Below are 27,598 nucleotides of genomic sequence, written 5' to 3'. Positions count from 1 at the left end.
TGTTCATCAGCCACCACAAATATGGAAGAGCGCACTCTACTCCCGCAACCAGATACATCTCTGTGCCCAGAAATACGTGGGTTTGGGTCCCCTTGCAACATATACAGTGTGGATTTGCAACTGCGCACAAAGGTGAGAGTCGTGGATTCAGAGAAGAATGAAAGCCTTCTTCCAGTCGCTTGCTATAAAGTTATTATGTATCCCCTGGTTTCTCTATATTCACACGCACATAATGAGGATATAATGACCAGACTGCCAAAGATTATTAGAAAATGTGGGTAAGGAACAAGTCTGGAGAACTGGCATTTGTGAGAAATGCTAGACCAATAGAACCTCCAAGCTCCCTTATAGGCCAAGAGAGCAAGCAGGGCAATCAGTGAGGCAAGGCTCCAGAATCCCGGATCCCAGGGTCTACCATAACTAGGGCAGGCAGCCTCATTTTCAGTGTTTATGTATTGGGCTGCAAAATAGGACTCTGTTAGGAAAAAAAGGGTTCCTTGAATGGAGAGGTGAAATTATTGAGGAGCCTGGGGCTTACTCCTTGCCATTCTCAATCCTCAGTTTCTAGATGATCTCTCGGTGCCTCATACACCATCTGTAATGGATGCCTCCTGTAGTATACCTCCAGCTCCCACCTTTCCCCAGAACTCCAGACCCGTATGTCCAACTCCCCACTGCTCTGCTCTCCACCTGGATGTCTAGTAGGTATCTCCAATGCATCAAATAGGCCACTAGTTGTGGTAATTTGTTACAGCAGCAGGATAAACTAACATACTGCACATAAAAACCCAAAGTCCTCATCTGTTTTGGGAGCTCAAAACAGAGCTTCCAATGCTCTACCCCATCACCCCCACAGCCACCATCCACACACTCCCCCATCTCAGTAAACGGCAGCATCATTCACTCAGTTGCTCATGGCAAAGCCCCAAAGCCTTCAGTTCCTTTAGTTCCTTTCTTTCCTTCACATCCCACATCTAATCCACCTGTTACCTCCATTTTCAAAAATATATCCTAAAACTTGAACGTTCTTTACAACCCCCACTAACACAACTCTAGTTGAAAACTGTACCACCTCTACACTGAACGGCTCTAACAGCCTTCTGTTTCCCTCTTGCCCTACTATAGCTTATTGTCTGAAGTGGCCAGAATTAACTTCTGAAAATGTAAATTAGATCCTACCACTCATTCTCTGCTCAAAACCCTTCTATGGCTTCATGTGGTAGGCGGGATAATGGCCCCCGAAGATGTCCATGTCCTAATTCCTCAAACCTGTGTGTATGTTACCATACATGGCAAAAGGACTTTGTGAATGTGACTGGATTAAGGATCTTGTGATCGGGGGTTGTCTTGGATTATCCAGGTGGGCCCAATGTAATTGCAAGCGTCCTCGTAAGAGGGAGGAAGAAGAGTCAGAAAAGGAGGTATATGGTGATGGAGGCAGAGGTTGGGGTGATGTGGCCAAGAGCCAGGGAATGCGGGCAACGTCTAGGGGCTGGAAAGGCAAGGAATGAGATCTCCCCTAGAGCCTCCAGAAGGAACTCTGCCGAAAGCTTGAATGTAGCCTCACGAGACCCATCTTGGATTGCTATCCTCCGGAATGGTAAAAGAATGTATCTGGGTTGTGTTAGGCCAGCATTTGTGGTAATTTGTTACAGCAGCAGGATGAACTAACACACTTCACATAAACACCAAAAGTCCTCACCTTGGCTTCTAAGACCCTCCAAGGTCCAGCCTTTGCTAACACCTCTGGCCTTATCTCTTCATACTCTGCCTCGTTGACTCTGCTTTAGCCCCTTCCAGTTTTCTGTGGTCTCTCGTGCAGGTAAAGCTCGTTTCCACCAGGGAGGCGGCTCTGCACTTGGGATGCTCTCCTTCTAGGTCTTCCGCTGGCTCCATCTCTCACTTTGTTTAGGTTTCTCCACAAATGCCATCTCGCAGAGGCCTTCTCTGATGATACAAATAGTGTCCCCCAAGCCCTGTCCTCTCACTGTGTACCCTGCTTTATGCTTCTTCATTGCAATAACTGCTATCTAAATTTATACTATATATTTATTTGTGTATTGTCAGTTTTACCCAGTGGGATGTAAGTCCATGACAGGGGTGCGTATATTTACAATACCCCATGCCTGAAACAGTGCTTGTGAAATTCATTCACTCAGCAAGTATCGATTGAGGGCCTACTATTGCCAAGTACTAGTCTAAGTCCCATGGATACAGCAGTGGGAAAAGAAAGACTAACAGCTTGCCACTCATGACATTTGCATTCTAACAGGGAAGACTAAGCAGAAATAAATTACTAAAGTAGATACTACATCGTATGAGAAGCACTATGGGAGAAAAATACTGCATGGAAACCAGGGGTTGGGTGCTGAGACCTTACAGAGGGTGGCCCAGGAAGGGACTCACGGAGAAGGTAAGTGTGAGTAAGGTCTCAAAAGAGGTGAGGAAGTGAAGCATGAGGTGTCTGACAGGAAGCGTCCCCAGCAAATGGAAGGGTAAGAATAAAGGTCCTGGAATAGCTGCCTGCAGGCCTGAGGCCTGGCCAGAAAGCTAAAATGTGCAGGCCTAAGAGATGAAGTCAGAGAGGAATCAGGAACCTTAATCACAGAGCGCCAGGGAGGCTATCTTAAGGACTCTGGATTTCACAACGGAGTGGGACAAAAAGCCATTGAAGAGTTTGGAGCAGAGAAGTGACCTGATAAGGTTTATTTAATTTTTAAGTATCAAGAGAAATGGTGAGAGCAAGACCAGCTTTGAGGCTACTGTGACAGTCCAGGTCAAACAATGGTTGCATTATAATTTATACAGAAATGCTCTAAACAATACGTAGACTGCTCCAAGAAGCTTTCCCTGACAATGTACCTCCTCCTCCCCTCCAACTGGACTAGAGACCCCTTCTCCATCCTTCCTCATCATGCTGGTGTTATTCCACATCATACCGCTGACAATCTGCATTGTAATGGGCACTCCCCTCCCCTCCCCCTGCCCCCTTCAGGCCACGGGCTATGGGCACACAGGAATCCCAGCTCAGCCACTCGGCATCTGCCACTGTCTGATCCACAGTAGGTGCTTAGTCAGGGTCCTTCTCATGCTTGAACTCGACCTCAAAGCTCAAAGAATTTTATGTAAATTCTCTATAACTTTTAATGGCAAAAACCGCAATGACTTTTCCACAAGACCTAATATAAAGTCATAGGAGGTTAGTCAGTCTCTTTCAGAAGCTCTCTCAGTAAGCAGTTTACAAGCCTGTGCACAGAGCTATTCCCAGTCGTCTGTTTGCCTAGAGGTTGTGCATTGTTTTTTTAATTTATTTTATTTATTATTATTATTATTTTTGAGACGGAGTCTCGCTCTGTTGCCCAGGCTGGAGTGCAGTGGCACAATCTCGGCTCACTGCAAGTTCCGCCTCCCAGGTTCACACCATTCTCCTGCCTCAGCCTCCCAAGTAGCTGGGACTACAGGCGCCTGCCACCACGCCCGGCTAATTTTTTGTATTTTTTAGTAGAGATGGGGTTTCACCATGGTAGCCCAGATGGTCTCGATCTCCTGACTTCGTGATCCGCCTGCCTCGGCCTTATTTTTTTTTTTGATACTTAACTTTTGTGGGTGCACAGTAGGTGTATATATTCATGAGGTACATGCGATGCTGTGATACAGGCATGCAATATGAAATAATTGCATCATGGAGAATGAGAGATCCATCCCCTCCAGCATTTATCCTCTGTGTAATAAATGATCCCAATTACACTCTATTTAAAATGTACAATTAAGTTATTGACTTTAGTCACCCTGCTGTGCTATCAGATTGTTTTGTTTCTGAAATATATATCACACCTAATCCAAATGGGGTTTAGGCAATTCGCAGTGAAAGTCTGCAGGAGAAATGAACTGTGCCCCGCCTTACCTTCCGAGTGCTTCTTCTTGGTGTGATAGGCCAGGGCGGAGGCCTGGGTGAAGGTCATGAGGCAGTGCTTGCACATGAACGGGCGGTCCCCGGTGTGAAGGCGAAGGTGGTTCTTCAGGGTGGAATTGGCTGCAAACTTCGCCCCACACTCTTCACAGGAGAAAGGCTTCTCGTCGAAGTGCTCTGTCAGCTTATGGTACTGCATGCCTAGGGAAGCCACGCATACCAGAGGCCAGAAGAGATGCCACTAACCAGTGTTAGGAATCTAGCACAGGATGCCAAGAGCACTGCCTCAGGCCTGGCCTCCAGAGGAAGCACAGCACGAAGCCCAGGGTGCCAGGCCACGCTGGTGCCCACTGCACACAGCCACGCTGCTCTCTGCCCACCAACTGGCATCCCCAAAGTCACCTGGCCTCACTCCTGATGGAGCCGGTGGAAAGCAATGCTGGGCTTATCTTCTTCTTAAATAGGACGCTGCCACCCAGAACTAGGGAAACTCAGCTTGTTTTTATATTTCATTAGGTTTATCCAAATTCTAGGACAAGGGAAAATCATTCTGACTATACATCCCATGATTTCCATGACTCTTGTTTGTTACCAAGAAACAAGTGGCACATGGCGACATGAGCCAGGTATTAAGTAGCTGGTCATCACTGTGAACAGTAAGAGCTATAAGTTATTGTGTGCTCACTCTATTACAGGCAGTGCACTGGTGTTCAGCTCTGTTACCTTAAGTCTTCATAACAATCCAACAGAGTAAGTGGTATCAGGGTGCTGCTTTAATAGATTTGGGGAAATCAAAGCTCAGGGGGCTGATTCCAAAGCCCATGCTCTTCTCAAAATATTACCCTGCCTCTGTAGGAACCTGCTCTATTTTCTAAGCCCACCCACAGCCCTCACTGCACACAACTAAGGGAAAGGCCTGAAATCCAAGCTATGAAACCCACAATTATCATCCTCTCTTCCTTTGCCTTCTTGAACGTACCTGAGGCATGGGCAAATTCTCTGCCACAGAGGTCACATGTCACTGGAAGCCTCTTCTTCTTCTTCTTGGGGGCATCGGGCTCTCCACCTGCACCGTGGGCCTCCAGCTGATGTTTGTCCAGCTCTTTCTTTGAATCCTTGGTCTCACTGCACTCCTTACACTGCACCTGTTTGCTCTTGGCCACCCGGCAGCGCTTCATGTGCACCTTTAGGCGGCAGTAGAAATGGAAGCTTTTGTCGCAGGCCTTACAGATGAAGCTCTTCTTGGCAGGGTCTGGTGAGGCTGAAGCCTCTTTCTCTTGCTGTCCTGGCAAGGAACCAGTCTCTCCTTGATCGTTCTGTTCCCCAGGCTGGCTGTCTTCTTTGGCTGCCTTTTCATCTTCTTTGTTGTTGGCTTCAAGGTGAAATTTATTACTCACCTTCCACGTTTCCTTCTCTCCATCTTCCTTAGTAAGGACACCTGCATAAAAGAGACATCTCGTGGCTCTGCGAACTCTCTGTTTCTATTTGGCTTTATTATGTTTCTAACACACTTCTTATAGGAGACTAGAGACTACTTGAGATCCTCAAAAACACTCTGAAGTAATATCAACGTCCTCTTTACTTTCCAATAAACACAAAGAAGATTTTCCCCGTCTCACGACTTTTTTAGGTATTGAGAGCATATAAAATGAATACATAACTTAAGGTTGTGATAAACTATGACATGAAATGCTGCCTCTTTCTTCAAGAAACAACCTGGGGTGCTGACAGGAATCCCCTTCCCACCCGGCCCGTTCCTTACCAATGTATGCTAACTCCTGCATGACAGGCTGCAGGCCTGGAAAAGATTTGTGGACACTGCACAGGAGGTGGCATATTTCAATGACTGAGACTGATTTTTCCATGGCTCTGCTCAGCACTGCTCTCAGGGAAGCTTCAGGGCTGGCTGTCTCAGAGGAAATGCTCAGAATCTAAATGAATACCAGGAGACAAAGGTGTGGGGTTAATCTCAGCAGATTTTCTCCATGGTTTTCAACGTAAAAAAAAAAAAAAAAAAAGCTAATCCCAGGAAGGCACTGCTCCTTTTATAAGCAGTTTATACATCGCCTTGTGATAAATGTAGCGGACAGCTGTTTGCCAAAGAACAGGAAAACTAACAAAACAAAAAAAAAGAAGCATGTATCCAGATAAATGTGCAAATACAAAGAAGATACATGCAGGGAAGCATAAAGCATTTTCTATAAGAATAGCCTATCAGAAACTAGGAGTCTCCCAAAGACCTTTTCTGGATCTTAATACTAAAAGCGTGAAAAGCTATAGGATTTGGTTGTTGGTGTGTCTGTCTTGAAATCAGAGTAAGTTTTCATAATATATAATTGTCTCAATGTCTGGAAGTAATTCTGCATAATCAATGGCTTCATATTTTTAGATACTTAGATGTACCCGTTTAAACGTCATTTTCTTTCACAAAGAAACTCAGCGTTTTAAAGAAGGTTCAAATAGAAGCTTTAAAGAGGCCAAGAATATTATTTCAAAGCCGTCATCCTCTTTCAGAATGTTAGAGCTATCAGCAGAAAGAGTCGGTACACTGAGAAAATAAAGCTAAACCATCCACAGATGGCCGAATGGAATTTTCATTTTGGAAGATATTTTATTTCTGCTCTTTTCAAGTCTGTCTAAATAAACCTGATGTCCCTGGAGGCAGGCATGAGACTAATTAGTAAGGCTAAAACTGATCAACTGCAGAAGCCCCATCTCTGAAGTTACGGCGTGCTGGAGAGAGTCTAACAGATGAATCTTTCCTCTGAAGCCCCACAGAAATGTGTGCCATCTTCTTCCCATCTGAGTCAGACCAACATGTGGCTGTCACCTGCATAGAGAGAGTTAGAAACCTGCCCTTCTGCACACCTTCCACACCTACCTGAATCAAAAGGGCACTACATTTGAATCTGTAGTTTAATTTCATGTTCCTTTCTTGTTCTTCCCCACTCAGGATGCAAATGATCCTGGGCTGGACACCCATGAGTTCCCCCAGTTCTCACCTGGTATTCCTGGGATGCTGGCCACATTGTGTGAAGCCTTACAGAAAATGAGCTGGCACTATTTGCTACCCCATATGGGCAAAAGCTTTGTTTTATCTATGTTTATCTTGGCTCTTTCTAGAAGCCAGAATAGAACATGTAATAAGACCAGTTTTACTTTCCTTCATCTGAGAGAAGCTGCTTCTTAGAACAGGTAAGAGAACAGTGTCATAGCTCCAGGGGATACCAGGTTTAGACAAATGGAATACATTGGTTTGAGTCATAAGAACCTGGGTTCAAATCCTGACACCATCTCCTCCCTGCCGGAGCATTTTAGACTTGGGGCCTGAGAACCCTTGTCTATAAAATGTGATAACATCACCTGCCATGTAGAGCTGGAAGGATTAAAAGAGCAAACGTGTTAGGAAGCATTAGCCTAGCATGGGGTACAGATATTGGTTCTGGCCAGGCACAGTGGCTCACGCCTGTAATCCCAGCGCTTTGGGGAAGCTGAGATGGGTGAATCACTTGAGGTCAGGAGTTCGAGACCAGCCTGGCCAACATGGCGAAACCCCGTCTCCACTAAAAATACAAAACATCAGCAGGGCACGGTGATGTGCACCTGTAATCCCAGTTACTTGGGAGGCTGAGGCAGGAGAATTGCTTGAACCCGGAAGGCAGAGGTTGCCATGAGCCAAGATCGTGCCACTGCACTGCAGCCTGGGTGACAGAGCAAAACTCTGTCTTAAAAGAGAAAAAGAAAAAAAAAAGAAGGAAAAACAACCCAACCAGATATTGGTTCCTCCCTTAGGAATGAAGACAGTCCCAGGCAACAACTGTAAAACTCTCTGGCATTTTGCTTTTTTATTCTCACCACACCTCTTTCACAGTCTCTGCCAGGTGCTCCTCCTCCAAGGTAAAGAGCTTGCACTCAATCTTCTGTTGGATGGCCTCCAAGATCAATTGGTTATGCCTCAGAATTGTTTCTAAAGTGGCACGTTCTGGGGTGGTCACTGAAGAAAAGGGGGATCAAAAACTCATTAGGCAAACAATGAGCACCATTTTTTCCTTCACCCTTCCTCCACTCAACTCTCCATAATGAAAATGCATTTTCCCTATCTCCTATCTGAGGTTGGCAGTGGGGAAAACGGCAAATAGCACTGTAATCAGAGTATAATAATGAATGTAAGCTTAAGATAATTACTGCATCTATTTTTTAAAAGGTTTACAAACTCTTTGTCCTTGAACGAAACTGCCAGTCCTTACTTCTAATAGTAGGGATGTAGGTGACTACCGTTAAGAGAGCTCTTCCTATTTTCTAGGAAGACTGACAGTCATCTATAGTGGAGGCAAACCCCCCCAGAGGTCAGGTAACTTACCTGCCCGGAAGAAAGCATCGGCACCAGGCTCCCTCCGTATTTCCTCCATGAGAAGGTCCAATGGGCAGGTCTTTGTCTCCTGAACCACCAGCAGCAGTTGCCAAACGGCTGTGGCAGAGAGAGTCTGCTTTTCTACAACTGCTGATATCAGGGAATTGAAACCACCTGAACCAGAGTCACGTTTCACAAGCTTCTCCATGACCTTCAAGATTTAACACAAACACTCACGTAAGAGACTCTCCAGCCACTGGCCCAGCTGCAGAGCTGCAAGTCTAGGTATTGGGTTACAGTGAACATGTTTGGGGAAGGAGTTTTTCAACATCCTCACCTCTCTCAGTCTGAGAGATTTCTTATACATGACAAAGTTCTTCATTTCTCCTTTTGAATGCCTTTCCTTATTACCACAGAAATTAGAACTATTCTATTTGTTACTCCACCTTAGAAACTGAGATACTTTCTATTTCTCCTCTACTTAGCAATTCTCAACATGGCTACATATGTATATTTACAGAAAATATAAATGTGTGTGTGTGTATTCATACTTTTTTCCTTCTTTCTCATTTTACCCTCCCCTCCCTCTGTTTCTCTCCCTCTCTTACCTCTCTTTCTCCAGGGGCTAAACTTGTCATGTGTGAGATCATCTTTAATAAAATCTGGTTGTCTGTGAAAATCTCAGAGAGGTTTTCATGATAGCGTCTCAATAGCTCAGTCCCATAATCATCAGGGCTTGGTTGGACTGTAAGGATATTAGCAAAACAATAATGTTTGATGCAACAAAACCTCCTACAGAAGACTCCAGGATATTACCAATGAGAGAGGAAGAGAGCGATCAGCACAAGAGCTCGGTGTCCTCTGCAGAGCCCTGGCTTGGGGCCTCATACACATATGTTCAGAGCTCCTCTGCCTACACTTAATCGCTTGGCGCTTCAGGGTCATAAAGCCATTAACACTTTGAAAGTCAGTGCCTGGTGGTAGGAGCTAGCAACTGCTCACCAGGGGGGTAATTACAAGGCTGTACTTGTAAGAGACTCAGATGTGCAGGTTCAAGGGGGGGTGTCTGTCAAGCCTGAGGTAGAGGATCCGTGCGGCGATCCTGAAGACAAGCACGAATCAAGGCTGTGCGTGTGAAGCTGACCTGTGGTTTTTCTATTTAGGTGCCCTTTGGGCCCGAGGTCATATTTACTTGAAAGTTAAGAAAAACTGAAACTATCAGGCATTTCTCTTAGCTTCGTAGATATTTAAAAATGTGCTCTCTTCTTTAGCTCAATAACTCCACTTCTGGAAATCCAACCTTAAGAAATTATCTGAAGGTCTTTGTCTATGTACAAAGACAATTGTCAAAGCATAATCTTTGCTGATGATGACAGTGAAGATAACAACTAATATTTACTGAGTGCCCATGTGCCAGGCACTGTGCTAAATGTTTTACATGTATTATACTAGCCACACAAAAACGAATGCGATAGGTACCACTCTCACCTCATTTCACACAGCAAATGAGGTTCAGAAAGGTTAAGTCACTTGCTCAGGGTATTACAGCTACAGAATGGTGTGGTGAGGGTGCAGCCCCAGGTAGTCTTGACACTAGCGCCTACAGTCCTAACCATTATGCTACATCCACTCTGAAATAAGGGCATGAATAATACACCATATACATCCTTATGACGGAAAACTACACAGCCTTCAAAAACTAGGATTGTAGGGAGTTTTTCCGAACTGTGGAAAAGAATGCTGCTGTAATGTTACATGGGGAAACCATAAAATTATACAATATGACAGTATCTCAATATTATAAAAATGATAGATAAAATTTGTCAAGGTGTTAATATTGGCATACTTGAGTGGTAGGATTTTAATAGGTTTTCTTCCTTATATTTGGAATTGTCCAAGCTTGTATAAGTACATACTACTTTTATAGGCTAGGAACAAATATCCTTTTTCTGAAAACCATCTGAGTCCTAAATGCTCTGGGATAGGGAAGAGTTGGCTTGAGTTGGATTGTCTTTCTAGGAAATAGGATATGGACTCATTTCCCCAAGCTGAATGGACACCAGAATAGTGAGTTCTGGGGACTGCTGGAAGCAAACAGCACTCTAGTAGAAAACGGGAGATCGAGATTTGAGGCTTTGCTGCTCCTATTTGTGAATATGGTTGACAGAGTGCTGAGCTTTATGAGCACATTTGCTCCTCTGGCTTTCACAGGTGATCCTGGACAGCCCTGGGGAAGCCACACGTTAATAAATCCTGAGCCACAGGAACACCATGAGGGAGCTTAACTGAGGAGAGTCACTCTCAGATTTCAGATCTTAACTCCAGAGAGATTGAGAATTATCGATTTATGACAGCTAGTTTCTATTCTGCAATGACATTTCTTAACATTATCTTATCTCCTCAGCATGGAGCCAAAAGGGTGTTTCTAGCTATAATTTTCTGCAAGAGTGGTTCCAGTCTAGACAGTTAACAATTAACTAATACCTGTGGCGCTTGGCAAAGTGGCTAATTTCTGCAACTTCTCTAGCAGAAGGCCCAGGTTTGGGAAAGTCATCTTCACAGCCTGGAGGAGTTTTACCAAACTCTCAGCAGTCAGGGTCTTCTCTTCAGTCATTCTGCGCAACAAATTTTCTATTGTCTCCTTGGGTGTTCTGCCCTCACAGCAATTCAGAATCACCTGCAGTGGCAAGCAATCAACCAGACACCAGTTACTGGCAATTCAACATTTATCTGATACACTACTGGAAAACCTAGCAAGATAGCATCACAAGATGCCCGATCTCCAGGTCCTCTTCTATTGGTCTCCAGCATTATTTTTTTCACAGTTTCTTCCTTATTCTGTTTCAACAAAAATCTAAAATATTTTCCACACAAATAACTGTGAAAATCTTTCTTTCTCAATTGCAGGTCTGTGTATATGCTCTGCTTCCAATAGCTTGCATTTTGTGAAAACATTCCTAAACTAGGCCTATCTGATACAGCAAGTAGCCTACCTCTAACCTGGTTCTTTAGATGTGGCTTGTTTAGACACTAAGATTGAGAAACACAGATTGATAATTAATATAGTTTAATGTTTTTTGGTCTTTTTTCAGTAAAGTTCATAATATTAGCATAGGTTATAATTTCATAGGTTATAATTCCATTGTTTTACTTTACTTGCATAGTAATCTGAATACTCAGATAATTTGTACAATTAGTCTGTGGACTCCAAAATATTAGATTTAAAGTGTCTTTCTGGATTATTTTTCTTGTGGATTCCTTATTATCCATTCCTCTCATTCTCAACAGCCACATACATCAGCTCCAGTCATAATTCAGCAATTCCACTCCTTTGTCCTTCCTTGGTGTGCTAGAGGATTTTGAGTCAAAAGGGCACAGAACTCTAGCAAAAGGATGAAAATAAAACACGTGACAGATATTTTACAGATATTTTTATATTACAATAGAACGATTTCTTAATGGACTACGGCATAATATGCATAGCTTAGCTCTTATGGAACTGATAAAGCAGGGGATTATTTCAATGCATGTAATCTACAGATTCACAGGAACTGAATTTTGAGCTTTCCTTTGGGAAAACGCCAGCTCCTAGTCATGGTAGTATGCCAGAGGCTGCCATTATCAAATTAACTTCCATTTTAAAATAATGAATTTAGCTTTAAAACCAAATTGGTTTTATATATATGAAAGGAATATATACATAATAAATCAAGCTGTCACATTCTTTGTCAGTACAGAACATAGTCATTCTCTTTAACGTCTAATATATAGATTTCCACTAAATAAATCATAATTTAAAATTAAGAGTTTGTATCTAAACACTATACTGACTTCAGAGCCAAATCTTGGTTCCTAAGCAATAATCTGATACATAAAGAGGCAGCCAGATACCGGCAAGAGTAAGCCTAGACTTTAAAGCCAGACAGACCTAGTTCAAATTGCAGTTCTAATATTTATTGCCTGTGTGACCTTGGCCAAGTTATTTAATTCTTCAAGCCTTATTTTCCTCACTTGCAAAAGAAGATAATACCAACTCTTGCACAGTTGTTACTGTAAAATGAAGGTGCTCTTTGTATGGCCTTGCCTAACTCCTAGGACAGATGTGATCTTTAAGAAATGACTATGTTATTGATATGATTAGGGAGAAGTACTCATAGGGGTTAAGAGAATGTGCTTTGATTAGAAGTCTAGTTCTTATTACGAGCCCCAAACAGCTGTGTCTTTGGGTGAGCTGCTTCACCTCCCTATGCTCTTGTTTCTTCATCTTTAAAATAAGGGTAATATCCACGATGTCATAAAGTTGCTATGAGGGCAAATCTCAGTAATGTTTAAAAAGTCCTCGGCACATTACCTGGCACACAGTAAGCAATAAATAAATGACAGCTATAGTAATTACTTTTTTTTTCTGTTTCCAGTCCTCATGTAAATACGTTCCTGGTTACTGCTTCTTACAAAACCCAACATATTTATAAAGGCCATGGCATCCATTATTAGCATAGTTTCTAACCAGAAAAAAAATTCGAAAAGGCCTGGGTACACATTCCACACGATGTCAAAATACTGTGGCTATTCAATCAACATTCACCTCTCCACTCCCACTTTCTTAGTCTGCTTCAACTTTCATGAGAAGGAATCACTTAATGAAGCTCTGGTGGAACCCCAATCTTAAGAAGTGTTTTTGTGATTTATAACGAATTTAAGCTCTTCTGCTGCAGCTTTCTCTGTCAAGTAAACTGAAAGTGACAGAAGAAAATGACAGTGTGGTCTGTCTTGCTGCACACAATGAGGCTGAGTTTGGACTCTATCTATAAATGCTGTTTTACCAAGATAATGAAACAGTTCAAAGGACACATTCAATCTAGCTAATAAAAAAAAGGTTTGAATGAGTAATCGAATGAAATCACTAAAGAGGGAATCAGGAACTTCTAGAGCTATAAGCAACTTAAATTGAGTGCCTGAAATTACACTTAATTTGAAGACTAAGGAGAAAAAAACAGAAGTTTAATCTTTTTATATTTTCTTTCTCTAAGAAGTTTAAAGGACTTAAAAATTTAAAAACAATTAAATCACAAAATGTAATTCTGAGATTAAAGGTTGTTCCCATTGTGTGTGTGTGTGTGTGTGTGTGCGCACATATGCAACATAAGATCACTGAGAAAAATAAAATCGAGGATCTAGTGCTCACTGTAAATTCAGGGCTTAGCCATTATACCAGTGGCTTCTAAACGTTTTCTCTCCTGAACACCTAAGTCACTTCCCACAGTTTTAGGAATTGATGCCACAAAAGTACTCTATCCCTATTCCTTCCTTCCAGATATAAAAGTATTTTTAGCACAAAGTTGAAATCAATAACACCAACAAACATAGTTATCTAGTTGCCTTGAGAAGTCATGCCAGCAGTTTTATGAGGATTTTAGTAGCTAGCTGGTGGGAGAGTAAATTGGTACAACCTTCCTGAAGGGCAATTTGGCAATATGTATCAAACACTTGAAAATTTTTATACTCTTGATTCCAAAATTCCACTTCTTAGAAATTATAGTAAGGGAATAATTTCAGAGGTATGGAAAGATTTATGTGCAAGAATGTTCTTCACAACATCACTTTTAATAGCAAAAAAAAAAAAAAAGGATACTAATGCCCAATGATAAAGAAACGAAATCCATATTATAGGTACAGACATGTATTAAGATATTAGGTAAAAAGTCAAGTTAGAAAACCCTATGTTCTATATAACCTCATCCTGGGATGACTCAAATGAGAAAGAGGGGAACATATGCTTCAGCATGTAGTGGTGTCATCTCTCAGTGGTGAAATCTGAATTTTTTTCTTTTTGATTGCTTTCCCCATTTTCTACATATTCCAAATGTACAGTACATTTCTATAAAGAGGAAAGGTGTCATAATAATTACAAAATTTCCTTAACATTTTAATTCTTGATACAGTTGTTTACAGTAAAAATTGATTGAGTCAGAGCAGGAATAGCATATATCCACCTTTCCATCTGTCCATCCGTCCATCCATCATCCATCTGTCCATCTGTCCACCTGTCCGTCCATCCACCCACCCATCCACCCATCCATCCATTCATTTTCCTTATGGCTCCACGTGCAAGGCCCTCAGCAAGCTACCGTGAGGAAAGCGACAGGATATGAAACAAGCACCTCGACTTCAAGGTGCTTACTATGCAGTATGTATTAAAATACTGCAAAGTATAAAGTGCTATGTGCCACAAAAGAACATTTTTTTAAGTACTATATGAATTCAGGAGGAGGGAGGAGACACTTGACACAGTTACCCTTTTTTCAGTGCCAGTCAGGAATTCCTCCTTGGCTGTTTCCAGGAACTCCATAATAGGTCTCAGCTGTGTTACACACTGTATCAGGTCCTCTTTGTGTTCTAGTAACAGAACAGACAAGGTCTTTCCCTCCTCTGTGCTCCCTGGGGGAGAAAGAGTTGGAGACACACAAGAGAAGCTAGTCAATTTGAAGAAAATGACAGCATGATTTGTCAAGAGAGATCTAACAGAATAATAAAGTAATTTTCAGCTTATTCTGAGCACCTGAATGCAGAATCTCTTTTACAGAGGAAAATACTTTATTATTCTGTTTAAACTCTATGAAAGGAAAAATGTTTCATTTATCTGTCGAAACACAAAGCTGCAGAGCCAGCCAGAGGTTAACTTCCGGTTGGCAAGGCCACTGCTTTGTACCTAACCCAAATGAGAGAAACTTCAGCCTTAAAGTGCTGTCAGCGAACCAGTCCAACCTGGGTACTCAAGTCATTGATTTGGATGTGTGGCTTTTTGAAGGGCAGGAGAACACTGATGATATTCTCCAACTTCAAGGTGTCAGACTAGTTAACTGTGGGATAGAAATGGAGACTCAAATTTAGTTGGTGTATATTTAACATGCAGCTTCTGGAATTTACATGTGAAACTTATGTGAAAACCACCTAATAACTAAGCCACCAAAAAAACATATCATTGGAACAAACTTTATAGCATCATCCCAAAATAAAACCCTGCCATTCCAATGCATAGGATCTTCTCCTACCTTTTGGCTGCACTGTGTCTACATCTTCTGGCTTCCTGTCTAATAGTGCTGTTTTTACTGCAGGATTAGAATCTTGGTACAGCCTCAACAGGGACACAACAGTCTGAACATCCAGGCTCTCCTCTCTTACTTTACCCAGGATTCTCTGGAATGCTGAATGTCCTCCTTCACCCTCGAAACATTTCACTATCATCTATGGAACAAAAGTACCCAGAAAGATAGATTAGCGAACCACAAGAACCATCCGCTCCTTGCATTTGGCAAACAAGGCCCTCAACAGTTTGATTCCCGCCAGCTTCTCCTGAAGCTCCCCACCCACTGCACTTTCTTCCCCAGCAGCAGTTCCAACAAGCCCTGCGGTCCCATGCTCCTACCCCTCTCTTCTGGAGGACTCCAATTCCACGACTCCATGCTCTAACCTTGCTCAGGGGTTACCTCTGCTGGGAGGCCTTTCCTGGCCACAGGCCCTACCTCCTCTTCACTGCTTTTAATTTGACATTTGTCACACTATATTATAATTATTTTTTTTCTCCTACTAGACTTCTTGAAGACAGGAATTATGCTTTCTAGGGCTCTGTATCTGCAGCAAATAGCATAGCCTGGCACACAGTAGGGGCTCAGTGAATTTTTAATAAACTTAATGCACTTCTTACCTAATTATACCTTTCTGAACCTGGCATTTTAAGTATTTCACGGGCAAGGATGTCTGAATTTAAATTTAATGAACTGTCATTTTATTATTTGAGAATGCAATTAAAATCTCACAATTTAGGAAAAAAGAATACCTTAAATCATTTACATTGTAAATGACAGACTATTTAAAAAGACACGGGCCTTATTAATTTTAGATATAGTCTGTAACAATTAAGGCTAACAATGTGTTGGCTTGTAGTTGCCAGCTGTAAGAACATATGACTCACATGTTAATTACCCCGTGTGAATGGCTGCTTTCAGCCTGAAGGGGCTTCACAGCTTCTTCCCCTAACCAACGTTTATATAACAAGCCTTGCCTCTGGCTTTGTGCCACTTGACCTTTCGGTGGCATTTGGCAGTGCCTCTGTATCACAATCCTCTTCTGATTTCAGCAGCACTGAAGTATGTGGGATAAGAACTTGCCTTCCTGACCACTCCTTTTCAGCCTTTCCCACTGGTTCTTCTTCCAAATCCATAACCATTAACCTCACCTAAGACTGGTCTCAATCTTTTATTTTTTTCTCCTTTTATATGCTCCCTTTTGAAAAGCTCTCACATGTATAGCTTTAACTATCACCTTTATGCAAACTTCTCTGAAAAGCAGCTCTAACCCTGCACTGTTTCAATCCAGAGCTGCCACACAGATTCTGCTGGACACACCTTGTCCTCCAGAGGTCTCAGGGGTGCATATAAAACCAAACTCATCATCTTGACTCTTCTAGACCCTTCTAAGACATCAACAACCCCAGTGGTAAAATAAACAAAATTAGCATTCCTTTCTTTGGTCTGACAGAACATCTCTCATGCAAATGCAAGGAAGGTCAATTGGAAGGTAAGGTTCATATTTCTATTTTAGCAATAATGAATTTACTTGAAAAAATCTGGTAACCAAAACTGAATTTCATGTGTACAGTCATATGTATAGGCTTTATGTTTCTACTTGACAAAACTACAATCTACCTTTGAAGTTTTTTAGTGTCAAGAAAAATTTTCTCACCAGAGTCTTTAGAGAGCAAAAGGTTAGTTTTCTACATACACACGTCTCCCCACCACACTAAAGGAGCTCATGAATACTCTTATCAACACAGCAAAATTTAGCTAGACAGCTGTTATTACAAATTCTGGTAGTAAGTATATGTTTAAGATTTTTATTTAGAGAGATTTTATCTTTCTCCTCTCCTCCCGTGAGACCTTGTGTTTCTTGGCTTTGCTTTAGCTTGCTTCCTAAGCACAGGATGTCTGTATAAAGCTAAATTAAACTTTAAAAGTTTCCTGTGTTTTTCGGTCATCTCCAAAAGTACACATAGACAAAACACAGTTTAATAATCCATATCAACATATCACTAGTGTAAGAAACTTCTGAGAACCTAAGGTAACTCATCTTGTATTTAAAAAATAATAAACAAGAAATGAAGACGTCAGTTGAATGCTTAATCCCCTTTGGCTAAGTTAAATCAACTTTTCATGCTTTTGTTAGTTGGCCTGAAATCTCTTTAAAATGCCTTTTCACTGACAGCAGTAGGGAACCCAAGGCAGGCAGCATCTAAAATGGATCCTAATACTTGACTCTGGGTATTCATGCCGTTGGATTGAACCTCGTGACTTGCTTCTAAGAAGGAGAATATGGTAAAAGTTACAGGATGCTACTTTTGAGGTCAGGCTAGTTTGACTTCCATCTTGCCTGTGTTTTCTCTCTCTGCCCTTGCTCTGTGAGATGCAAGCTGCCATGTTGTGAGCTGCCCTACAGAGACACCCATGTGGCAAAGAACTGATGTCTCCAGCCAACAGTCAGGGAGTAAGCTTGGAAGTGGATCTTCTGAAGCCTGCCAACAGCCATGAGACCGGGCTTAGAAAAAGATACTCCCCTGGTTGAACCTTGAGATGCAGCCCTGGCTGATACCTTGACTGCAGCCTGTGAGCGGCTGAGCCAGAGGATTCAGCTGAGCTCTACCTGGATTCCCGACCCACAGGAACTGTGGGAATAAATGTTTGTTGTTTGAAGTTGCTAGATTTTAGAGCAATTTGTGATATAGCACTGGATAATTAATACAGAGCCACTTGCTGCTAATACCGTCAGCAAACATATTTCTTCCTTTTTATTTTCCCTTTCCTTCCTGCCTGCCTTTTGTGCATCTCAATTGATATAGCATATAGCTATCTCAATTGATATAGCATATAGCTATCTCATTCTAGCCTAGGCCAGGCTTTTCTTTTTTCCACCTGAAACTCTCTGAATATCCCAAATCCACATCTCTCAGTATCCAATTTGTCTGGCATTATCATTTGAGCCAGTGGGGAAGAGAAGCTTTCATCAATGGTGGCATCTGATACGCTTCTCATTATCCTCTCTGCTGTCTCCCTCTCTGCAGAACTACTCAGCAGTGAAATTAAAACATTTGTTCACTTCATTGCTCAACAGTGATGCTAGGGTGGCCATCTGGGAAGAGAAGCAGGGGTGGGCTGATGAAAGGGCCAGGAGAGGGCAGTTAGCTGCATGGACAGCCCTGCTCTCTCTGCTCTTTCTTTCAGAACCTACTGGGGACCTACGCCAGTGCCAGCACTACAGCAGTTACTCCATCAGCCCCCTAAAGCTGCCTAGGGCTCCACAGTGGAATAAGCAAGCAGGCCCTTTTCTGCAACAGTTTCTCTGCCTAAACAGAAGGGTATTAGGATATTAGGATAGGCAGGGGTTCATCAATTACTATCATGTAACAGAACTCCAAAAGCTGAACCAAAACAGAGTTCTGCTGAAAGGGCTAAGTTCTTTAACCATACATTTGGAACTAACTCTTAATTCTCAGGGGTAAGGGTACTTCAATAAATTCATGTTAATGCATGGTCACAGAAGTAATCTAAATACCTATGAGTGAAATACAGATAAATATATTTCAAGATGAGACCATTTCTTTTCCCTCTGTAAGTGAAAAACCATTTAATCTTTCCCTTAACTCAAGCCTTTTAACTGAGTTGACTTATTTACCCAATTGTTCGCCTACTGCCTTCAGATCTGTTTGAGTTACACTATATTCTTGTTCACTCAGGCCTCCCTTGACTGCTGAGGGCTGGGTGATGGCAATAATGATAGAGACTACAATTGCTCCACATCATCCTGGACATTGTGCCATCTACCTTCTTCCTCACACCAGGCCTGAGAGGCGTTACTACTACTACTTTAGATGAACTTCAGAGAGGTTAAGTAACTTGCCTAAGGTCACAGGTCTAGTAAGTAGAGTAGCTGGCACCCCTTTCACCTCATTCTACCTCCCAGATTTAAGCATAATCAAATCTATTTACACTGGGTTCTATTAGACTTACCAGAATCAATACCGGTTTGAATACTGGGTAGTATGTAGACAATCTGTATCACTTTTCTTGGTCTCAATGAATATAAAGACTGGTACATAGTAGGTGCTCAATAAATGTTTAGTTGAATAAAATTCCCTTGCCATAAAACCATTAGCCCTTCTATCTATGGCTGCATATCTTAGGCTTAATCATTAACAGAAAGGAGATTTGGAAAAACAACAACTTATTTTCACCTTTCATAGACCTGTAAAACGAATCTCATTAACTCACTCTCAAGAGGGCTACCCAACCCTGTCAGTGAACAGAGCCCTCCAAACACAGATCTGCACTTGACAAACCTCCAAAGCAGCGACACAGCTGAAAACATCAGATTCACATAGGAGAAGAGACGTGTTTGCCTTTGAAATAAAGTTGAAGGAGAAAAAAATGCTACCAGGTCTTCAGCTTTGGGAGTCTTCTAGATTTTTAGGTGAAGAGTGGATCAAAAAGCACAGAAATCAATAGTAGAAAAAGTTATCTCCTTATTCTAGTTAAAGACCCACTTTGCTGTATACATAATTAATTAAAAGCAGAGACATGGCTAGGAATAAAGAAGGAAGACAATTTCAGCCTTCATCTTTCTCCCATGCTGGATGTTTCCTGCCCTTGATCATCAGGCTCCAAGTTCTTCAGCATTTGCATTCTTGGACTTACACCGGTGGGTTGCCAAGGGCTCTCCAGCCGTTGGCAAAAGACTGAAGGCTGCACTGCTGGTTTCCCTACTTTTGAGGTTTTGGGACTTGGACTGATCCACCAATGGCTTCCTTGCTCCTCAAGGTACAGACGGCCTATCGTGGGACTTTACCTTGTTACTGTGTGCCACCTACCATGGCTTTGGCCACTTTCTGTTGGATTGCACCTGAAGTTAGAGCAGCGGCTGCCATTTCTGTCACCATGAGGGCAAGCCTTTCTGAAAGTGGAGGCCACAGAGAGGAAGCATTGCTGAGAGACGGGGAGAAAGAACCCAGGTCCTGATGATGGTGTTGCCATACCTGTAGCCAGCCATGGCCAGGGCTATCTCTCCTTCTACACTATGAAGTCACAGGAGCCAACAAGTTAACTTTTTGCATAAGCCAGTTTGGACCAGTAAATTGCACACAGAAGGTGCTCAAAGGAATCCCAGAAGCCCAGCGCTGGAAAGGGCCCCACAATTCAGCTGGTCTGGTGTTCCTTGCGGTACGTGAATGTGTTTACAATGTCCCCCTACAACTGTCTCTGATATTCCCATGTCTACCCTAACTTAGTTGTTTTAGTATCAACGTGGTGCCTCCCAGGCAACGTGGTGTCCTGGATGAGAACGGGATCTCTGATGCCTCCATGCTTCTGAGCACCGCCTGGTCTGCAGGGACCATGGGTGGTGTCTGAATCCTCAGTGAAATTCCCTGAGCCTCACAGTCCCAGTGGGGCTTGTCTGTCACTGAGTTGCAAGCCACGCTCAATCCCTGGGGATGCTGAGTGCCATTAATGGACACGTGATGCCAGCTAAATAAAAACAATTTTCAACCTCCAGAAAGTATCCCAGCCACTCACAAAATCATCCACTGTGTCTCATTGTATGCAGGTCTTGTTAGCTCCATGCTGTTCTCCATCTATAGCATCTCTGCTGCCTGCACATCGGGAGGCAGACACATGTCAGAAAATACAGACGAGAGAACTGGAAAATGCCAGTGCCAGCGTCCTGTCCAACCCCTACCTTGCCTTTGTTTGTTTTTACCCACATGAAAACTGGCAAAAAGAGGCAAAACAACTTGCCCAAAGACACAGAGCAAATAAGCAGCAGTGTCAAAACTTGTTAATGCTAATGTCCAGGAGAGTTAAATGATTCCTAAAACATAAAAAAGGCTGGGTGCGGTGGCTCATGCCTGTAATCCCAGCACTTTGGGAGGCCAAGGCGGGTGGATGGATCACCTGAGGTCAGGAGTTTGAGACCAGCCTGAACAATATGGTGAAACCCCGTCTCTACTAAAAATACAAAAATTAGCCAGGCATGGTGGCGTGTGCCTGTAGTCCCAGCTACTCAGGAGGCTGAGGCAGGAGAATTGCTTGAACCCAGGAGGCCGAGGTTGCAGTGAGCCGAGATTGCACCACTGCACTCCAGCCTGGGCAACAGAGCAAGATTCCGTCTCAAAAAACAAACAAACAAACAAACAACAAAAAAAAAAACCTAGCACAAAAACTGAAAAAAAGTATGAGTCTGGCTCTACATAAAAGTTTTACTCAGCTTAGCCAGAGGTCAGAAGTGACCTCTTAGGTCACTACCTGCTTTTCTAATGAGTAAGGGATATTACACTGATATAAAGACAGGCAGAAGACATGTTCCCATCCCAGCACCCAAGAGATTTCTCTTTAATAAGTTTTGGCTTTGGTTTCTCACAATTCAAGTAGCCCAGCTTCTTCTCATGTTGCTGCAATTGCTGTTCAGGGAATGGCTTTGCCACCTTTCATCACTGATCTCAGGAAATAAAATAATCAGGACACTAGTTCATGGCATCCTCCCTAAACTCAATCCTGCCCAGGTTCACACCTCACAGCTGTGTTTCAGAAATGGAATGACACATCCAGGAGTAGACTATTCTTAATGTTAAGCTGTTCTCAAGTTATGATTAACCAAACAACAACCAATCACAAGACACCACTCAAAGCTCTTGGGGAGCTAAAAATGTATAAACAGAAAAACAAAATACCCCAAACAAACTGTAAAATTGTACGGAAATGTGAAACAATGTTGTTCTAAGCGAACAGCTCTTAAATGCGCTCATTGCTGAAGCCTTATGGTGAAATCTATAATTTGGCGACTCCTGTGCATACTTCCCCCAAAATAATCACACATGTGGCAGGAATTCTCTGCTGTCAAGATACTCTTTAAGGACAGGGATCAAGTCTCATTGAAGTTTCTCTGCCTAGCAAGCGGCTCAGTCTGGCACATATCAGTTGCTCAGTAAACATCTGCTAAATCAAAGGGTAAGCAAATGAGGAAAATGGGTATTCAGTGGCCTCTCATGCCACTGAAAGGTGCCAGCACAGACATTATGACATCTGCCATCACACACTAAGAGTTTTGTAAGCCATTCACTTCTCCAACTATGCTTCTCAAAATGTAATCTACAGGTTCCAAAACAGCAACCCATGGGGAGCCTGTTAAATATGTAGATTCTCAAGTTCTAACACAGCCTAAGAATCAGACACTATGGAAAAGGGTTCTGGAGGCAATACATTTTAACAAGCACCTCAGATGATTTTTCTATACATTGCTAAAGACTGATTGCTTCATACTAGACACTACCCCTGCAGTACAGGAAATTACTTCCTCTAGAGACTGTTCTAGAAAGTGATTGCTTCAGACTAGACACTGCCCTTGCAGTTTAGGAAGCTACTTCCAAATGGATGGTGGTACCTATCTGAAAGCATGCCTTACAAATTAAGCTTAAAGTAACAGCAAACCATCTCATTTGTCAGGGTAAATGGCCATGGCACCAGGATATTATAAGGCATTCAGTGAAAAGGGGGTTTCAAGATCTATTAGGTCTAAAAATACTGAGTTAATGTAAAAACAAACAATAGCGGGTGTTACCTACTGATCTCCTACTGAGTGCCTGGCATTTTACTATGAGTTTTATATAAATAATCTTAATTCACAATGACCCCATGAGGTAGGTGACAGTATCCCCATTTTACAAACGAGGACACTGAGGCTTATAAAGATGAAGCTGCCTGAAGTCACAATGCTAGTAAATAGTAGAGGTGGATAAATGGATTGTATATCCACACAACTCAGCAGTAAGAAGGAATCAACACACAACAGTAGGGGTGTACCTCTGTAGAGTTCACAGAAAAAGAAAAAAGGAAAAAAAAAAACATGGATGAATCTCAAGATACTTATGCTGAATGAAAGCCAGACAAAAAATACATACCATATGACTCTATTTATACAATACTCTGGAAAATACAAACTTACGTACAGTGACCGAAAGCAGACCAGTGGTTACCCGGGGCATGGGTAAGTGGAAGGGGCAGGAGAGGGGGGCAGTACACAGGGACAAGAAGAAACTTTTAGGGGTGATGGAGATGTTTACCATCTTGACTTTGGTGATGGTTTCAGGGTATATACCAAAACTAATCACACTGTACACCATACTTACGTACAGGTTACTGCATATGTCAGTCATAGCTCAACAAGGCTGTCTGAAATAAAGTACGAGAGACAGACAGAGAGAGCAGTAAAGGCCCAAGTACAAAGCAGCAGCTCCCTAACTCTCTATTTAATCTTATGTTCTTAAAGTATCTGTTCTCTTTTTCTTTCTGAAGTTCAAAGATTTATTATGGACTGTAACAGAATCGGCTTTAAAAACAGCCACCAAGTGATTTGCAGAGCTCCTATTCTGACCTCTCAAACTGAGGAAGAAATAACATAAGCCTATAATGATCACCAACAGCAAATCAGTGTTCTTCTAAAGTACTATTAATGATATTGCCATCAAAAGATTAGAACAAGAAATGGAAAAAAAGAAAGAAATGCTGAACGAATGCAGTATAACAGACATTTCTTCATCACCTGTTACATGCCATATACTTTTAGGTACCAATGTTAAAAAAAATGCATAAGACACAGTTCAACTAAGTATAAAGGTGACACTAATAGCTTGAGTATTGCTGATCTAAGGAATAATGTCACTCCTCTGTAGCCAAAGTTAAGTGGAGAAGAAGCCTTAAGAGAAAATGGTGTGTCTAGAAGCTATCAAGGTAAAAAACTAATGACAAAAATGATGGACTTAACAGTTAAGAGAACATGCAAGTGCAAAAATAGAAAACCATGATGTCCTTCAGCGTAATCAGTACAAAGAGTACCAAGGATTTATGACTTGAAACCTCCCAAAGAGAGTCATCAGGATTAGCCTAGCCTTGTAAATAGCATGTCTCCCAAGAAAACAATGTATAGCCAACTGTCAGTTAACACAGCTAAAATAAATACTAGACCTTGAATTTGCTTTTTTAAAAAGTTGCTATGAATCAGGAAAACATTTAATTATTAGAAGGCATGTATTACTTGAATTAATACAAAATTGCCTATAGCAACATGGGAGGACCGACCCACACTACCCCCTACCAATCAGAGGAGCAAGCCTGCTGGGGCAGTGCCCTCTCGCTCTGCCAGCAGCCTCTCAGAAAGGGGAAGCAGGGCTGGGAGAAAAGAGAAATCAATGGAATTCTAAATTGGTTGTGGAGTCTAATCCTGGAGGGTCAGACGTGAAGAATCAAGTATTGAGCGATCACACAGGTGGGAATGCGTCTCAACTGAGTTACTTAAACAAAGAGGTCAGCTAAGAAAGCATGATATTCATTTGGCAGTTTCGTGTCAGGCGATTCTGAAACACTTATACATATTACATATATGCATCACTTTTACCCTGTTGGGAGGCAGTATAACTCTGTGTGTAAGGGAGCAGCTCTGAAGTCAGAATGCTGAGGTTTCAATTCTGGCTCAGGGTCATATGAGCTCTGTGACCTTCGCCAAATTACACTACCTCTTTGAGACAGTTTTCTCATGCATAAAACAGGACTTAACAATAATATCCACACTGATGATTTTTGTGAAAATTAAATGTGGTAACACATATGCCAAGCTTAATACAGGGAGTGTTCAATAAATGTTTATTTACTACTACTGTTTTTATGTCTGAAAATGGCCACTGTTATTCCTAAATATTGGATGCATTTTACCAATAATTTATAAGTTTATATAAAGTCCTTTTGTTCATGTTTTGAGTATCTGTTGTTTTAATTTTAATGGTTTAAGTCTCAAGTTTGGGGTTATACATGGCTACCTTCTTAATTTTATCTGTGATTAATCAGGAGGAAATGGTATGATCAGTTAAGTATCCTGGATCAAAACTGGTTAGAAGCTAGGATTCTCCTGGTGATCAAAATGTAACGTCATTCTGAAAGTATCCTGTCTAAGTACTTTTGCAAGACTGCCCTTTAGGGAATAAATGTCAAAAAAAAAATTTTAAGTTTCAAAACACTGAAACCCTGGGCTATTTCCACCCCATGTGAAAAGTGAGTAAGGTATCCTGAGAACACTAAACTAACAAACAAGTACAAAAGTCAGAGGTGCCTACCTCCTTCTGTGGACCTTTAATTTCTGAACACACTTCTAGTTTTTTTAAAACATCCTGGGTAACCATGAGTGCATCTGAGAAGATACCTTCATTTTCTAGAAGAAAATTCAGCTGGTAGTGTTTCCTTTCACATGCTAAATGTAGAACAAAACAAAACAAATCAGAAATTCATTACTTGAAATAAATTTTTACAAGTTTAAGCTGTCTGAGCACCTTCAGGTCATATACTGCACTTAACTGATCTATAACTAGCACATTAGTTATGAATAACAGAAAACAGTATCTCTCACAGCTTCCTCCTTTGTGCTGTCCTCAGCCTAGTTAAAACAGCAGATAATCAGCAGGACACGGTGGCTCACGCCTGTAATCCCAGCACTTTGGGAGGCTGAGGCAGGTGGATCACGAGGTCAGGAGTTCGAGTCCAGCCTGGCCAACACGGTGAAATCCCATCTCTACTAAAAATACAAAAAATTAGCTGGGCGTGGTGGCACATGCCTGTAATCCCAGCTACTCGGGAGGCTGAGGCAGGAGAATCGCTTGAACCTGGGAGGCGGAGGTTGCAGTCAACTGAGATCATGCCATTGCACTTCAGCCTGGGCAACAGAGCAAGACTCCGTCTCAAGAGAAAACAAAACAAAACAAAACAAAACAAAACAAAACAGATAATTATCAAAATGGTACATCATTATTCCAATACTGCTTTTCTGCTCTGTAGTTCATGTTTGGACTTTCAATGTTCAAAAACACAGACACTTTTAAAAGAAGAATGGCCCAGTACGGTACTGCACTGAATTTTGGTTTTCTACCTAACAGTGGTCTTTGATAAATGTGTTAAGCAAACATTAAAACTGATAAAGATCATTGAAAACAGAAGGATGGATTATAAAACAATTTACCTGGTTCTGTGCTTGTCTCCTTTGCCTCACTAAAGGTTTGCACAGCAGGGGAGGGGGAACAAACTTTAGCTGTGGTAGGAGTTGCCACTGGGTTTTCTGCATTCCTCTGGCTCTCCTGGGCTGTGGGAGAATTCACACTCATCTCTTGTGAAACTGAATGGGCTGCTTCCTCAGTCTCAGCTTTCACAGGGCCCCCTGGAGTGGCAGAAAGCTCTGGGGAAGAATGAGGCTCTCCAGTACCTTCAGATGAAAGGATTTCTACTTGAGGCTTCTCTGGTTCCTTTCTGACTGTCTCTGAGGATGGCGCAGAGACATCCCTTACCACCTGACCCTGAACGGAGCAGTTTACAAGGCTGGTCAGAAGATTTTTGCAGCTAACAGCTACATCAAACATCTGTAGACTGTCTGCTAAGGAGATGATTTTGGAGAAGTTGTGCTTGCCCACAGGTAGTTTGCCTGTGTACATCATTTCCAACAAGAGCGCAAACTCCTCGGGGGTCACCACAGATGCATCGATGGAGATGGTATCTGTGTTATCCAGCAGGGTTTTGAACAGGAGGCTGGCAGCAGCCAGGACAAGCTTGTGAGCCCTGAAGTAAATGGTACCAATGGAGATGGTGCAATCACAGAACTGCTGCTCCTTGCACAGAGTGTAGAGCTGCTGCAGCAGCTGCCGGCTGTAGTTGGGGAGCTCCATTGCGTCAACTCTGCCCCAAGAACTGCTCTTCCTCTCCTCTCCTAGAGTCAGCTTTGGGAGGACAGGCCCTAGAGAAACCCAAAAAATACCAGGTTAAAACTTCAAAAAACCACAGGGAAAGGCCTTGAATGAAATGCTGAATGAACAGAAAGGCATTTCACTCATTCATCCAACAAATGTTGCTTAATAGGGAGGAACAGTATGCCAGGTATACTAAATCAATAATGATCATTATCATTACGTGTTTAAATATAGGAAAGAGACTGTGCATAATGCTTTGTATGGACGATCTCATTTGATTCTCACAATGATTCGGTGGAAAAGATATTATTTCCTCCCCATTTTACAGATGAGATTGGAGCTTTGATGGACCAAGAGAATCACCCTAAGGAAAAACAGCCGTCTCCTGACTTCAAAGCTCTAACTACACTACCATTCCCGCTCCCAGACAGCTCTCAGCTACCTAGAGGAGAAAAACATGTAGACGGAGACTTACAATACAATGTCCTTGGCTTATTCAGTCTAGCCCTAACAATGG

The 27,598-nt window shown here is 42.2% G+C and overlaps 1 protein-coding gene across 2 annotated transcripts in view; it reads right to left on the bottom strand.

Annotated features, from left to right (window-relative positions):
* The window catches only part of ZBTB40 (zinc finger and BTB domain containing 40), a 41,851-nt gene extending 14,727 nt beyond the window's left edge, over positions 1-27,124 (bottom strand). Inside the window, exons 1-11 of one of the 2 annotated variants that reach the window (XR_004028447.1) lie at positions 26,364-27,124; positions 25,468-25,601; positions 15,314-15,506; positions 14,557-14,699; positions 10,746-10,938; positions 8,870-9,006; positions 8,271-8,472; positions 7,771-7,904; positions 5,673-5,841; positions 4,890-5,348; positions 3,905-4,111 (exon numbers count right to left, since the gene is read on the bottom strand). Coding sequence is in view for 1 of the 2 variants with exons in the window: in XM_030805586.1 (XP_030661446.1) it covers positions 3,905-4,111; positions 4,890-5,348; positions 5,673-5,841; positions 7,771-7,904; positions 8,271-8,472; positions 8,870-9,006; positions 10,746-10,938; positions 14,557-14,699; positions 15,314-15,506; positions 25,468-25,601; positions 26,364-27,060 (2,668 nt within the window). In the remaining variant the exon portion in view is untranslated. The remainder of the gene's footprint in view (positions 1-3,904; positions 4,112-4,889; positions 5,349-5,672; positions 5,842-7,770; positions 7,905-8,270; positions 8,473-8,869; positions 9,007-10,745; positions 10,939-14,556; positions 14,700-15,313; positions 15,507-25,467; positions 25,602-26,363) is intronic. The other variant, XM_030805586.1, reaches the window with a different exon arrangement.
* Positions 27,125-27,598: the final 474 nt, after the last annotated feature.

Source organism: Nomascus leucogenys, chromosome 24 (genome assembly GCF_006542625.1).
Source record: "Nomascus leucogenys isolate Asia chromosome 24, Asia_NLE_v1, whole genome shotgun sequence".
Classification (NCBI taxonomy): Eukaryota; Metazoa; Chordata; class Mammalia; order Primates; family Hylobatidae; genus Nomascus; species Nomascus leucogenys.
This window is presented reverse-complemented; position numbering and strand designations above follow the sequence as displayed.